General features: G+C 35.6%; 1 protein-coding gene across 1 annotated transcript; it reads left to right on the top strand.

The window, feature by feature from the left end:
- The first annotated feature begins 3840 nt into the window (after positions 1–3840).
- Positions 3841–5686, top strand: LOC108305162 (UPF0183 protein C16orf70-like). Its single transcript, XM_037738990.1, has one exon. It carries the CDS (start codon positions 4005–4007, stop codon positions 5121–5123), a length of 1119 nt encoding a protein of 372 aa, XP_037594918.1. The 5' UTR covers positions 3841–4004; the 3' UTR covers positions 5124–5686.
- The last annotated feature ends 11244 nt before the right edge of the window (positions 5687–16930 follow it).

The following is a 16930-nucleotide window of genomic DNA, read 5'->3' as shown; positions in this document are numbered from 1 at the left end:
AGAAGGCAGTATTGTGATTCCTCAAAAACCTAAAAGCAGAACCACCATTCAACCCAACAATCCCATTACTGTATATATACCCAGAGGAATATAAATCATTCTACTCTAAAGACACATGTACATGAATATTCATTGCAGCATTGTTGACAATAGCAAAGACATAGAATCAACCTAAATGCCTGTCAATGACAGATTAGATAAAGAAAACATGGTATATATACCACATGGAACACTATGCAGCCATAAAAAAGAATGAGATTATGTCTTCTGCAGGAACATAGATGGAGCTGGAGGCTATTATCTTTAGCAAACTAATGCAGAAACAGAAAACCATGTTTTTACTTGTAAGTGGGAGCTAAATAAAAGAACTTACAAAGAAGAAAACTTCAGACACCGAGGCCTACTTGACAGGGGAAGGTGGGAAGAGGGAAAGGAGAAGAAATGATAACTAAGGATACTGGGCTTAATACCTGGGTGATGATATAATATATGCAACAAATCCTCATGACACATGTTTACCTATGTAACAAACTTCCACATGTATCCCCAGACCTAAAATAAAACAAAAAATTAAAGGGTAGTCATAAAGATAAAACATGAACTCATAAAGAAAAATAACCATTGAAATAGCAGGAATACAACAATTGAACAGACTATTTTGCAGGCCTTTATACAAATGAATTTGAAATCTTTGAAGAGCTGGATAAAGTCTTGGGGGCTTGGATTTTTAAAATTTAACCCAACTAAATAGAGAAAGCTTAAACAGAATAAATTGAATAAAAATATAGAAAGTTTTTAAGAAACAATTCTAGCGAAAGTTTCAGGCTCAGATATTTGACTTGTAAAGAGCAGATAATCCTGAAAATGCATACACTATTTACAGTTCATAAAAGTTAAAGAAAAATATCTAAATGATTTAGTTATTTTTATGAGACAAGGGTATTATTTACTAAACCTGATACAGCACTAAATACATAAATAAAACCATTGGAATATTATATCAGTTATGGATATCAATGCAAAAATAATAAAATACCAGTAAACAGAATTTAATATCACTTAAAAATAGCAAACAATAAATAAGTGGGATTTATTCTATAATTCTAAGATCAAATCAATGTTTAAAACTCCATTATAATAATGAACCCTAGTAATAGATATAAACAGAAAACTTTTATTATTATCTCTGTTAATACTGAAAAAGCTTTTGTCCAAAACACAATAAACAATTCTGATATAAAAGTCAAGAATATAGAATATATATTTTCTCAAATTTGTATATGTATATTTTTGTGTTTGTGTATAGGTGAATGTCTGTGTGTATGTCTTTGCTTGAATATACCTGAATCCTAAAAGAAGCATTACATCTTTTAGGAAAATACTTACTCTAGGTTTTCCAAAAGTTCAGGAAGGAGTTAAAGACAGTCACTGTCTCCACTACTACATGAAATTAAACGCATGACATCAGTAAATGTAAGAATTCATGGAAAATTTGTTAGAAAAATAAGAATTGAAACAAGAAAGTTAAATTAGCTTTATTAGCTAATGATAAAATAGTATACCTGCTAAATCATGAAATCAATACATAAATCTATCCACACAATAAGATAAATCAGTAAGGTATCAGTAAAGTATAAAATTACTCCCCAGAATTAGTAGAATTTGTATGCACAAATAGCCAGTTTGAAGAAATAATGGTTATTACAAACTTATGTATCATAACAACAATGAAGACAAAAATGAATAAAAATAATGGGGAAAGCTATATAAGAAAAATGTTGTAAACACTGTAAAAGATACAAAAACATATAGTTATATGGAAATATATTTCTTTTTACTTGGATAAATGATTTGTAGACATCATAAGCATCTCAGTTGCTTTTTAAAGTTTAAAACATCTCAAAAGGAATACAAATAGTATTTTGTGATGCTAGACAATTTAGTAAATTGGATATAAGATAAATATAAAGAAATAAGTAGAAAATCATAAAAAATGCTTCAATGGTATATTAGCCCTATCAGGTATTAAATATACCATACAATCTATATATAATTTAAATAGTCGCAAAGAGTTGAATAGACTAGAAGATCCAGAATTAAATTCTAATATATATATAAATTATTATATCTATTTCAAATCATTAGAACAAAGATGTAATTTTTAGTAAGTAATGATGAAACAACCATATAACTATATAGAACAATAAAATATATCCATACTTTGTAACATACACAATAAAATGCTCCAAATGACTTCTGTATCTAAATGTAAAAATGAATAATGGATGAATAAAACCATAGGAATATTAGAAGAAATTCCACTTCGGCCTTAGTGTAGAAAAATATTTTATATTTATAACTTAGTGCTCAAATTCAATAAAATAGTGGTTCTCAATTGGGGATGATTTTGTTGTACAGGTTACATCTAGAGCTGTCTGTGGATAGTTTTGTCATAACGGAAAAGAAAATGAGGTGTGTGCTACTGGTATGTAGGTAGACTTCAAGAATGAGACTGCACATCCTAGAATGCACAGGTCAATTCCCTAGAACAAAACATTTTCTTGTTCAACATAGCCATGATGCTGGAGTTGAGAATTCTTAAAGGAAATGGTAAATACATTTTACTATATTAGAATGCATCTTTTGCTTGTCAACAAAATTCAAAGTCGAAAGAATAACTGTGAGAAAATGTTTGCAAGACATATAAAAATGTAAAAGGGTAATTACCCTGACTTATTTTTAAAAACCTACAAAGTTAAGATAAAGGGACCAACAATTTGATAGACAAGGGGCAAAAGCCATTAAAAGACTCTGCATTCTCTCACACTCATACACAAGAGTTTTTAAAAATTGACATATTAAAATTCTGACCCTATCATAATAGAAACACCTTATTGAGCATCCCAGGCATTTATATGTAGCATATTAATTGCCATGACTGAAGAGTAAGGACCATGCTCCAGGATAAAGGTTAGAACATTTACTGTAGAAAGCTAAATAGTAAATATTTTATACTTTGTGAGACATACAATTTCTGTCACAACTGCTCAAATTTACCATTATAATGTAAAAGCAGTCATCGACTAGACATAAATGAACAAGTATGACTGTGTTCTAATAATACCTTTTCACGAAAACAAGTAACAGGCCAGGTTGGGACTGTGGGTCATAATTTGATTAACCCTGACTTAAAGTCAAAGGCATCATTTAGGACTAGGTCCTAAACTATATTAGGCCTGTTTAATAAAGAATAATTATCTTGTCCCTTTTAGGGACAAGATAATTTTCCAGTAATTTAGCTTACGATTAAAACCTTTTTTGAAAAAGATATGACATAATCTCATATATTATCAACAATGCCAAATATACCATCAGAAGTTTTTTAAATAAGCAAAGAAACAGAAAATGTGACTCGTAGTCTCAGGAGAAATCAGCCAAGGGAAAAAAGAGAGATGAGCCAGATATTTGTATTAAGAACTTAAAGGTAGTTATTATAAATATGCACAGACAGGAAATAGTAGTAGATAAAGAAAAACTATATTTAAAAAACTAAAATGAAATTGTAGAGCTGAAAAATGACCCTATATGAAATAAAAACTTTAATTAACATTTTATTAGATACTACACAAGAAAATCAAGTCAATAGAAACTATCTACTCGGAAGAACAAAATAGAGAAAACTGTTAAAATTACATACAGAGTTGCAAATCATAGGATAATAGGAATTGGAGTTGCAGAGAGAGGAGAACTTAACAGAGGAGAAAAACATATTTGTCAATATATAAGGGTTCAAATTTCCCAAAATTTTGCACACACACACAAAAAAAAACAGGCCGCCGCTGCCCCCACCGCCGCGGCTGCCGCAGGTGAAGTGAGGTGCGCTCCGGTCCCGTCTGCGCTGCCACAGGGAGGCCGCCTGGGCCAGGCGAGCCGAACCAATACTGGACCTGGAGGTGGTGCCTGAACGCTCTTTGAGGAACGAGCAATGGAAATTCACACTGGGAATGCCTCTGGCTCAGGCAGTAGCCATTCTTCAGAAGCACTGTCCCATCATCAAAAATGTCCAGGTTCTCTACAGTGAACAGGTGATCGAAGTATATGATTTGACTAAAGTAAAGTTAAAATATTGTGGCGTGCATTTTAATTCTCAGGCCATAGCTCCTACCATTGAGCAGATTGACCAGTCTTTTGGTGCAACCCATCCTGGAGTGTACAACTCCACTGAGCAGCTCTTCCATCTCAACTTCAGAGGACTGTCTTTCTCTTTTCAATTAGACTCATGGACCGAGGCTCCCAAGTATGAGCCCAATTTTGCCCACGGCCTGGCTTCTCTCCAGATACCCCATGGAGCAACTGTAAAACGAATGTATATCTACAGTGGCAACAGCCTACAGGATACCAAGGCTCCCATGATGCCTCTGAGCTGTTTCCTGGGCAATGTGTATGCTGAGAGTGTAGATGTTCTTCGAGATGGAACTGGACCTGCAGGTTTACGACTTTGCCTACTTACTGCAGGTTGTGGACCTGGCCTATTAACAGATGCCAAGATGCGGGTATTTGAATGTTCAGTGTGTTTTGGTGATTCCTGCCAAGATGCTCTCAGCATGCTTGGCTCTCCACACAAAGTCTTCTATAAATCAGAAGACAAGATGAAAATTCATTCTCCTTCCCCTCATAAACAAGTTCCCTCGAAGTGCAATGACTACTTTTTTAACTATTTCACTCTTGGAGTGGACATCCTCTTTGATGCAAATACACACAAAGTGAAGAAGTTCGTTCTACACACCAGTTACCCTGGGCATTATAATTTCAACATTTATCATTGCTGTGAGTTCAAGATCCTATTAGTCATAAAGAAAGAAAACGCAGATGGTCAGACAGAAACGTGCACAACCTACAGTAAGTGGAACAGCATCCAGGAGCTCCTAGGTCACCCTGTGGAGAAGGCTGTTGTCCTGCACAGGTCTTCCTCCCCAAACACCACCAGCCCATTTGGCTCCACATTCTGCTTTGGTCTTCAGCAAATGATCTTTGAGGTCATGCAGAACAACCACATTTTCTTGGTGACCCTGTATGGCCCCCCCAGGCCTGGTACCCACCTGAGAACATCGGAGCTCCCCTAGGGACATCACCACTCATGTCCCTCTGTCCTGTTTAACTGTGCCTCACATCCTGCCCAGTGGGCCTCTGTACCACCCTGTGGGTTTTCTTGGACACCTGGCCAGTGTTGAAGGGCTGCTGTGATATTCTGAAGTTGGTCTCAGGCTGGGTGCTCTGCCATGGGCTGAGCGGCCCAGATATTCTTCTGTCCATCCTCGGCCTGCTGATGTCAGCAGGGGACACAGACTGCAAAGAGAAGCACAAACTTTGAGCCTTGATTCCTGGACCCAGGAGCTCTCAACTAACATGCAAGGAGGCAGGACACATCAACCCTTGTCACATGCACATTGGGAAGACTTGGGGCTTTTTCTGTGACTGAGGGCACAGGCACTGAGGATAAGAACAAGCTCCTGCCTTTGGCCCCACATTGCCATGTGACCCTTATGGCAAGCAGGTAGCGTGTCTGTAATACTTGGTTGCGACATTTGCACTACATCCACTTTAGTTACTTGATAAGCTGGCTGTGGCCAGGGTGGCCCACCTGCCCTTCCCTGTTCCTTTTTTGCATGTGCTCCCTGCCTGGGCACACCAAACTGGTTGAAACACAGCTTTCTACCATCCAGGAACATGCCCAGGCCTGGTTCTCACCCCTCTTGGAGTCAGCTTTCAAGATTGCCTGTGTCCCTGCTCTGCCCCAACCTGGCTGGCAGGGCTGCGTGTTTCCATCCTGTTTGCCTCTTTTATTTAATGCCAAAGTTTTAGCCAAAGATATCTTCCTACTTTTGCTGTTTCAGCATTTTGTTTTGCACTGTGGGCTGGCTCCCTGCCTCAACCCTGGGCACTAGCTCCTGGCTGGGCCATGGTTCAAAGCCTTTGGGGGCTCAAGGAAGGCTTGACTGCTCAGTCCCTTCATGGGTCTTGCTAATGGAAAGTAGCATATATGTGCTTTAAAAATATTAATCCTTTTGAAAAGAATTGAGAAATGTATAATTTTATCCCATTTTTAATATTTTGGTCTAGCAACTTGTGATACATAGATGACAATTTTGTGAGTTTTTCAAATGTGTGTACAGATTTTTGTAAATACGACTCTTTTGTAATTAACTCATGTACAGCCTCATCCTGTATAGTTTAATGATGAATGTGCAGGGGACCTGCCTCAGGCCCCTATATGGTTCCTGGGCCTACAGCCAGGCTTGTGTGGCGCTCCCATGACTTTGTGACTGACTGGTGTCTTCCCATCTGGACTGTGGCCTGGGCAGAGCCCTTTGCATATCCCATTGTCAGGGGCAGCCAGGACTCTTCCCATCCTCCTGGAATGGGTAACCTTCCTCATCCCCTGCCCACATCCCCTCTCCAATAAAGCACCTATGCCCTCAGCAATGGCCTGCCATGTGCTGTTGCTGGCATGTTTGTACTAAGCTAAAACAAACAAAAAAACTACAGTTCCAAGAGGCTTAGTAAACCTCAAGCAGGATACATGCAAAGAAAGGAACCATGCTTAGGCACATAATTAAACTGATGAAAGCTAAAGGTGTCTTTTTAAAAAATTTCAAATAAAAAACCTTATTGAAACAATATGCATAATAACTTACTATTTATAAATAACTCTGAAAATCAAGGAAAAAATGAAATTACATGAAGAAAAAGAGAAATAAATTCTGTCAATCCAGAATACTATAACCAGCAAAAATGTCATTCAAAAATGATTGCCAAGTAAAGGTATTTTCAGTAAACAAAAACTGAGGTAATTAATTGCTCATAGAATTGCATTAAAACAAATGCTAATGGGAGTTGTTTAAGGTGAGAGAGAGAGAGAGAGAGAGAGAGAGTGACAGACAGACATATATGCACATATTTAATATATATGGAGAAAAAGAGAAGGTAAGGCAAATGGAGCAAAATACAGACATCTGGTAAAACTGAATAAAGGACATATTGGAATTTCTTGACAGTTCTAAATAAATTAAAATTACACAAAAATAAACTTCTTTCCTCCAAAATAATGTTTTTAAATTAAAAAGATAGATATTTTTAAAAACCCTAACCATCACTTCATTAAATAAAATATCTGAAAATAACTTGCTGAATATCTTTTCTATGCACATATTTGTATAAATGTACATGTGCATGTGTTGTATGTTTATAAATGAAAAAAAATGGTATATTTTTCTTTTAATTTTAGTAATGTCACTAAATAGATATGTGATCCCATGTTTAACCTTTATGAAAATAACTTTCTGTAACTGGAAAATGAGCACGGTAATATTAATTTTACATTATTCAAAAAATGAGAATATATGTGTAATTGTTACAGTCTTTAGAAATACAAAATTTCATGAGATTCCCATTGCAACTGTTGTAATGAGCCTTTTTTCTTATTACTGGAAACATGCATTAAAAGTAAGTTTAACCTCAAGGCCATTGACGCCATTTCAAATTAGGGAATTCTATAATTTGATCATGTAGAAATACTTTAAGTCAATAAACACCAACCAATATGTACTATGCTTATTACATACATGGTGATATAATCTGTACACCAAGCCCCTATGACATCCAATTTACCTATATAACAAGCCTGCACAAGTACCCCCGAACCTAAAATAAAGTTTGAAAAAAAAAAAAAAAAAAAAACCTGGCTAATATGCTTAGGTACAAATGTGATCTAGACCTAGAATCATGTAAGAAATTTATTCAAATTGTAGATCTTGAATGACAATCCTAGAAGTTCTTAGTCAGTAAACCTTAACTTTCTCAGGCATAGATCATATCAAAGTATTTTGTTTTCTGTCTATTGCTATACTTTTTGTTTCTGAAAACTGGACACTTTGACTATTATAATGCACCGACTTTGGAAATTAGATTCCATATCCTTCCCAGGGGTTGTCAAGATTTGTTGTTCATTCTGTTATAGTTGTTGTTGCTTGTTTGGTACTATTGTGAACTTGGTCCATAAGGTCCGTATTCTTTTTTATATATTTCTCCGGAGTTTCTGTTATGTTTTCTTTGTGATCAGCTAATGGCCATTTTTTTTTTAAGTGACTAGAACCAAAAAATCTTCTAATCTTTCCTGAAGAATGTTGTGTCTATTTGGGGCACATTTTGCACATTCATCAAGGCAATTAATGACGCTGCCTTAGCCTTCACTTCTGGCTTTCATTACGCTTTAGGTTCAGCAGAAGATGAGATCTTAGCAAAGTCTTCTTATATATTTGCTTAACACACATACAGTTCTGAACATGTGGATGGGCTTTTAGCTTCCAGGAATATGTTGGAGCTTTTCAAAGCTCTTAGTAACATTTCATTCCTGAGCCTTTCTTCTCAAGCTTTTCCATTAGCTTATTATTGTTGCAACTGCTATCTAGTACTTCAGGCCATGGCAACCAAGGATATTAGTTTATGGATGTTTTTGCCATACAACCTGGGAATCAGCTTTAGTATTAAGTGAGCTTAACATTTTTAAAAATAAACACAAGACTTTTAAGCTGTTCTTTCAGCAAGCAACTGGACAGGTCAGATCAAATAATTACAGTTTTTTACAATTAATTCTTCTTTGAAGTACCCTTTGGTACTGGAATGCAGCCTCTTATTTTCTTCTTTCTTTTCTTTTTTTCTTATTTGTTCTGAAACAGGCTCTCACTCTGTTGCCCATGTGAGAGTGTGGTGGTTTGATCATGGCTCACAGAAGCCTCTATCTCCCAGGCTCAAGCAATCCTCCCGCCTTAGCCTCCCAGATAGCCAAAACTATAGGTGCATGTCACCACACCCAGCTAATTTTCTAATTTTTTGTAGAGACAAGGTCTCTCTCTGTTGCCTTGACAGGTCTCAAACTTTTGGATTCAAGCAATCCTCTTGCCTCTGTCTTCCAAAGTGCTGGAATTACAGGTATAAGCTATCATGCACATCTTCAGCCTGTTAATTTCATGGGTGCCAAGCTGGGGAGTAAAGAGTGGCTAGGAGCAATTTAAAATGCCACAAAGTTCGCTGTTATTACCAAGAATCAGCCATTCTTTTTCTTGGATAAATAGTCCCTAGTTTTTTCTTGAGTAAGAGGTCCCAACAAAGCTTTTCAGAAGCCTTTGTTTAATACCTAGAGTTTCAAAAAAAATTGATTCCAACAGTTCTTACCCACTTTTCAACTGGTTTTTGTTTTGTTTTGTTTTGTTTTGTTTTTTTTTAATGGAAAGGAAGAATTTGAAATTTCTTGCTTCACTTTTCTGGCAGATGTTGCTTTTATTATATTTTATTTGCTAAATTGCAAAAAATGTAAATAATTATTTGTATGTTTTACTTGTATAAATAAATTGCACTTATATGCATGTATACATACATAATTATATGTGTGTGTACATTTTTTAAAAGATGTACTTTATATTTCATGATAAGATGGTATTGTGCTCCACTCATTATTCAAACCTATTTTGATTGTGTACCCTTCGGCCCATTGGTGAAGTGTTTGAACATTTTTGCCGACCTTTTGGAAAAGAGAAACAAAAGTACTGGTGGTTAGCAATCACGTATTTGGATTTCAGGCATATGATTTGACTTCATAGTCTCTTGAGCACAGTTGGAATTTTGCTTATGATTATGTTGATGATAGGTCCTGATTTGCCTGATTCCGTTCTGGTTTATACCTATGTGTGGTTGTGGCTGTTAAAAAGCACATTATATAAAAAAATGAGAGACTCCCGGTTTAGACTCTACTTTATATGATGATCCTACTTACAACATTTACCCCCTACAAGCACACAAAATGTAGAGTATGTCAGTGGATTTCAGGGACACTCAATTTAAAAAACCTTTCTACTATTTCAATTAAAAATCAAAAGCTCTAAGAAATGGTTATGTAAAGTACAGAAGCCTGATTTAAATGTTGAATCTGCCTACAACAGAACTTAGCAAGTAATTTCTCTTAACAGTGTTTCAACTTTCTTTTCTGTAGCACGAGGTTTGTAAACTAGTAATTCCTCAGGTTGACTTAGATATAACAAGTTTTGAATCTGCTATGTATATCTATCAAATTTTGAAATGTTTTGATAGAGTAAATTTAAACATATTTTGAATCAACACAAATATTGTTAACCATATGTGAGATATTTTTTAGTCAGTTCTATGATGTTATAAAGAAGGAGTCTCTTGGAGCCAGCACCCATGCGAAGTTCACTTTCAATAAAATTTTGAATAAAAAGCAACAATGTTCTCTAAAAAGATAGAAAGCTTCAGTAATTTCTTATCCCAAGAGACTATGAAATAAAATATATGGGTATCTACACTAATATATAATTTAATAGCATTAGAAATTATATTTATAAAATGTTTAGTGCTATAAATACTCATGATAATTATGTAAAGAACTCTATCATATATGCAACATAATACAAAGTTTTCATATATTTTTTAAAAAAGAAAATGAGACCATGTATTAATATTATGAGCTGAATTGTGTTCCACTAAATTCAAATGTTAAACTCCTAACCCCTAGCATTTTAAAATATGATGGTATTTAGAGTTAGAACCTTTAAAAAAGTAGATAAGACAAAGTGAGCTCATGTAAATAATATTTTTTAATACACATAGGGGATTAAATACTACCTCTGCCACTTGCTAGGTTTGTGAACTTTCTCAGTTGCAGATTTCTAATCTGTGAAATAAGGATTAAAAACTCTACCTTACTACGTTATTGCATATAACTTGTTTATTTGTGTCATTGATACTCTATAAGTATCAATAAGTGATGGAGATAGTATTAGTATCTGTAACAGTAGTACTAGTGCTGATAATGGTTTGGCTAAAAAAGGTGTTTGTTAAAAATGTAATTATGTGTTTTCCAAATTTCTTACAGTAGTCAAACTTTACTAATTTGGAAATAGAATCAATGAATGCAATTTAAAAATATTTTAAGACTATTTAGATACAATAAAGTCCTTATAGTTAATAATCTGTAAAAAGTGCTGCCTTATTCCATTTAGGTTGCTATAACAAAGTATCATAAGCTGGGTGGATTAAAAACAATCCAAATAAATATATTTCTCAAAGTGAGTTCTGGAGGCTGGGAAGTCTAAGAACAAGGTGCTAGTAGAGTTAATGTCTGGTGAGGGCATTGATATAGTTTATATATTTGTCCCCACCCAAATCTCATGTTAAAATATAATGCCCAGTGTTGGAGGTGTGGCCTGGTGGGAGGTGTTGAGATCATGAGGGTGGATTTCTCATGAATGGCTTGGGCCATCCCCTTGGTAATAAGTGAGCTCTTCCTCTGAGTCCAAATGAAATCTGGCAGTCTAAAAGTATACGGCACTTTCTCCCAGCCCCTCTTCACCTTAAGTTCCTTGAGGCATCCCCAGGAGCTGAGCAGATGCCAGTGCCATGCTTGCTGTATATAGCCTGAAAAACCATGAGCCAATTAAACATGTTTTTAAAACAATAAATTACCCAGTCTCAGCTGTTTCTTTATAGTAATGCAAGAATGGCCTAATACTCTCCTGGTTCACAATTGCCTGTCTCCTAGTATTGTCTTCAAATGGCAGAGAGAGCAAGCAAGCTCTATTGGGATTCCTATAAGGACAAAAATTCCATTCATTAGGGCTCAATTCTCCTGACCTCATCTAATCCTTATTAACTTCCAAATACCCTACTTTCTAATATTGTTACAGTAGAGGGTATAGTTTCAGCATATGAATTATTGTAAGTACAAAAGTATTCATTTTACAAGTGTTATGTTTTTAACATTTGTTAAAAACGGCAATGACCTCTAGATACAGACCTGTACTCAAACAAAGTTGGGTTTATTTAGCTTCCAGCAGCAAAGAACAATACACGTAAGAGCAAACAAACAGCATCTTGGTAAAAGAGTTATGAAGATATTATGGAACTCGAATATGTACAAGATGATTCTAAGGAAGTTGTACAGAAAGCAGTAATCATTTCTGAATTTCAGGCCATCAGGAAGCAGAAGCACTATTGTGATTGGGTATCTAGGTAACCTTTAGCTAGAGATGAGAGGATTAATGTGAAATTAGAGCTGTTACTGGTGATCAGATAGTGACCATTCATGTTAGCTGGAAGAGGAGATACATATTTTTGTGGTTCATGGTGTCTTTTTTAGCTAGCTTCATCATAGAGTCTCTGGGTTACTGTCATGCTCCTCCAGGATCACACAATGGGTTTGTCTGTGAATGCTTTGTTTTTTTGTTTTTGGTTCATGTCCTTTTGGTAACAGCCCAGTCTGCCTTCTTTGGCTCTTAGATTCTAGCTGCCAACTGCTAGACTTTCCTCTTCTTTTTTCTCTTATTTTTTTTTCTTAATTTTCTTGCAGTTTAAAGACTGCTGATGTAGATGTCCCAGGAGAAATTATGGCATCACATTCTAAATCTCTTAGTTATTCTTTGTAGCCAACTGTCAGTACTAAACAGACCACCCAGCTTGGCAAATTGCATAATTGGTGCTCAAACTTAATTGTAAGTAAGAAAGACTGACTCAATATATTAATATTAAAAGGTTTTTTTTTGCAAAAATAAGATTGCCTCATTGCAATTTCATAAATTTTTTGATGAGGAATCTACTCCCAGTCATTTGGGGACTAAATCACACCCCCTTCCAAAGTAGGAGTTTTTTATAGGTAAAGTTTCTATTAAGCATTATGTGTTGAACTATGCAGGGAGAAAGAGTTAGTATGTTGGAAGGCCTAAATTCTAACTTGTAAATTACTTTCAAATGTAATACATTGAAATGATTTGCTTGCGGGAGAGGTTCTGTGAGCTTGGTGACTTCTCCAGTGCTCCCTGCTTACCCTGAAAGCTACATAAACTGCGGGGAACACAGAGGAGAACGTGAGGAGAATCTTATAACCTTGTCTAATTGCTTCTGCACGAAGCACTTGGCTGTCCTACTGAGATCTCCTGGTGCCTGTGTATTGGGGTGCAGGTGGGAAATGAGAGTCAGGAGGACATTTGGCGAGAGATTGCTTTAAGGTACTTCCCCATAGCAAGGGACAAAAATATTCTCATTTTCTTCTTATCCTGATGGTGAACTGGAATCCAGCAAGCCTTCAAAAATTAGAGGACTCTCACAGGGTCTTACCGAAAGAAGGCAGGTAATCTAACAGAGGCATTTTTTTTAAAGTAACAGAGGAGAGGATGTAGAGCTTGCAATTATGTTCTAGAGAAAGCTGAACTATGAAGGGCCTGAATTCACAGGAGGCAAATATCCAGCTAAGGACCCCGATAATGAATTCAAAACACTGTTCTTGCTTCAAAAATGCCAAATAATAAGAATCAGTTATATCATAGAAGGAGAAACACAAAAATCCTCAGTGGCTGATCATGGTAAAAGAATATATGAGTCATTCCAATATTGATTTAGAGGAGTCTTTTATTAGATAAAGGAAAAAAATAAATGCTTACTTCTAGGGTTAACAGATTCGAGTTAAAAATTCCTGTGAATGTTTAGTAGATCAAATAAATACTAAACTCTAAGGTAAAATAGACATACAAATACACACACAAACGCACACACACACACAACAAGCAAACAAACAAAACTTTGATAAATTGAAAAAACAAACAAAACAAAACTTTGATGAATTGAAAAAAAAAAAAGACCTCAGTAAAGGGCAGCCAATCTCCAAATAGTGATTCAATGAAGGATAAGAATACCAAGTCTAAGTTAGTTATCTGTGGAGAGCAACACAGAACTAAGACAATGACATTTTGTGTCTTTTGGAAAGTGCTGGCTGCTTGAAATACCAACTGCTTAGCGTATGTTGCCTCAAGTAGGATAAGCAGTAGGAAACTCCAGAATTCTTAAGGATTGTATGGACATTTGCAAAAACCTTTTCCATTATTATACATAATTTACTTAGAGTAAATTAACCTTTCTGATCTTAGACATTGCTACTATTTCCGTATAGGACCAAGATAGGGAGATTAAGCAACAAGAAAAGACAAGGCAGTTCTTCCTGAGAACCTTACGTTTTATTTTCCAGAGTTCTCAGCTATTCCGTTCTGCTCTACTTACCTCATCTCTGGGGAATCCGCCCCAAAGGCCTCAGTTATGCAGCTACCTGTGAGAAATAGTCCCTTTCCACTGCTAAACTGTGCTTTGGGGAAATATTGTGCTAAAGACATTCACACTGAGACATAACTGATCAAAATTTGTGTAAATAGTATTTTAATAGGTGGAAACGCTTTGTAAGGCTGAGGCCCAAAATTTTAATGGAGGGTTTCATATGGAAACCATTAGGTAGAACTAGTCTGTGGCAACTATATATGAAATCCCACTAATATCTCCATGTCCTCTTTTCCTCCATGTCATGCTTGCTCTGCTCCCATTTCTGTTTGTAAGAGATGCATTTTAGATTTGACAGGGCTAAGTGAGCTCAGCCACCATAGCCCTTCAAGACATCTTCACAGATTTAAAGATTTTTCTTTGCTGAAAATGAAGTTCCCATGAACAAAAGAGTGACTGAATGCAAAGCATGCCTAGGCGCAATTAGAGAAGAGAAAATTGGAGAATTAAGCAAAGCGGTAATAGAACCCAGTCAGACGATACTGAATACTGATATTCAATTAAATGAAACTGGGGTAAAGAGTCGAAAATCGAGACTGCTGGGAAGTGACATGGCTGCTGGTCTTGACAAAGATGGCTCCATCCAGCAACCCATCTCTTACTTCCATTGATTTGGAATCTTCAGTCTCAGCCCAGAGAGTGGCTTGGCAAAGAGAAACATATCGAATTGGATTTGCAGGGTGAGTAGAGCACGTCAAAGAATGGGCGATAAGACAAGTTTGTGTTCAGGCATTCTAAAAGTCAGATGAAACTCAGGGGCCAAGTTGAGGACAAGTTCTAAATCTAAGAGGGAACTGAGGCTCTGAACCAGTTAACATCAAGATTGTTTGCAATGACAAAGTTCCTTTCTTCTTTCCCTTTTAGATTAGAGGTTAATCCCTCTTGAGTCAAATAGTTTTAAAGTTTTTTTTTTTTTTTTTTTTTTTTTTTTTTTTTTTTTTTTTTTTTTTTTTTTTTTCCCTGTAGTGATGCCCTTATTGATCCCATTATATTTGAGTGGGGCTGTAGGTAAAGATGCCAATAACTGCTACTTGTGATTAGTGGAAAACAAGGAGTAATTAACAGTACAAACAGCACATTCAATTCATTTCAATAAATAGTTTTGAATATCTACTTAGAGCCTGCCACCATGCTAGAAATATAAAGATGGGTAAATATAAAATCAGAAAAAAAAAACCAACTTAACATATGTATAATTCACTGTGTTTCAATCTAATACCTGTTTTTAGAGGCACTTTAAATAAAACATTATAGGAGAACAAAATAATAGGTTGTTTCAGAAGAATGGGAATGAATAAAAGAGTTTTAGGAGAGTTATCAAAAAATTATAACACCTACTGTAATCCTCATCACACTCTCATTTCATTAGAAGAGTTTCAATATTGCTTAAGTTTCTCACTTTCTTTTTTCTCACATTCAAAAAAGATATAAGCCGACATCTTACATTAAAATGAGGGTGAGCATTATAAAAAATAATACACTATGAAATCTTTTAATTAGTATCAAGTTCTTCATTTTTTATCAAACAGAGGAAATCATAAGAAATTTAATATTTTTCTTTTTATTTTTTAATCTAAAGAAGGAATTTATACAAAGAGTACATCAATCCAAAGAGTTCAATTCTATAAAGGCAGTGCCTTTGGGTAAAGCAACTGTGCTTTTGAGACGATCTGAATAATTATCAACAGCCTGGACTTCAGAGGCTGAAAACAAAAGTAAATAAATAAAAAGGAAACCTAGCAGAGTGCCTCTAAACTGCTGCTCAGCATGTTTAGCCTGCTTACCTAGTAAAGCATTTCTTGGAACAAGCCCCCTATTGGTTTCTTTTTAGAGAAGTACTTCTATTCACACGGGCATACCTTTGGTGATTGTTGGTTTAAGGGAAATTCAACAGAACCAGCAGGAAAAACTGCTCACCGTTCTGATTCCATATTTCTAAAGATAAGGGTGAATACTGAAGTTACAACATCTTTAGAAAGTCTACGACATTCCTATACAATCTGACATTTCTATTTTTCTTTCTTAAACTATTTTATTCAAGAAAATGCTTATTGATGTTATTAAAAATGTTATTTGTATTCAAATTTTGTAACAAAAACATGTAATTTATAGAAAATAGTACTTTTTTCTCAGTTATGCCAGTTTTTAAATTAATTCTATCATTGTCTAAAGGAATACTTTTTGTTTTTATGCAATCTTTCTGTAGTTCTTCTTTAATATTCTTCTTTCTTGTTCTTGCTTCATTCCTCTTCCTTTTAGATACTCCATGTTATTCTGATCACCTCCTATTTATGCACTGGGAAAGGAATATCTCACCCTAAACAGTGTGAAATGGCCAGATTTGTGACACCAAAAACTGTACAGATAAAATTGGCAGCAGTTTATTAGTCACAGATCCTCACAGCCTGGGGAAGGGGAACACTACACTCCATATAGGGTCACATTGGCAGGCCTATTTATTTAGAAATAGAGTGAGCCAGTAGGGACTATGTTAGGCAGATTTTATAGTAACCAGAGGACTGCACCAGAGGACTGGTGCAGCTGGTCCACCTGATAGCTGAGTGGAGAACTTTTCTCAGTGTTTGAGAATGATCTGGCAGGAGCAGGGAAACTCATGGCTAGATGATTGTAGCCCCATGAAACCTGAAGCTATCAAGGTAACACACAGAATGTTTAGGTCTTGTAATAAACTTATCTATCTACATGTTTTCTTTAGCTGTCCATGGTCCCAAACCACTGTACTTTCTGAAAGGAAGCCTTC

Source organism: Cebus imitator, unplaced genomic scaffold, assembly GCF_001604975.1.
Source record: "Cebus imitator isolate Cc_AM_T3 unplaced genomic scaffold, Cebus_imitator-1.0 Scaffold60, whole genome shotgun sequence".
Taxonomy (NCBI): domain Eukaryota; kingdom Metazoa; phylum Chordata; class Mammalia; order Primates; family Cebidae; genus Cebus; species Cebus imitator.
Note: the sequence above shows the minus strand (reverse complement) of the source record. Positions and strands in the feature narration are given on the sequence as shown.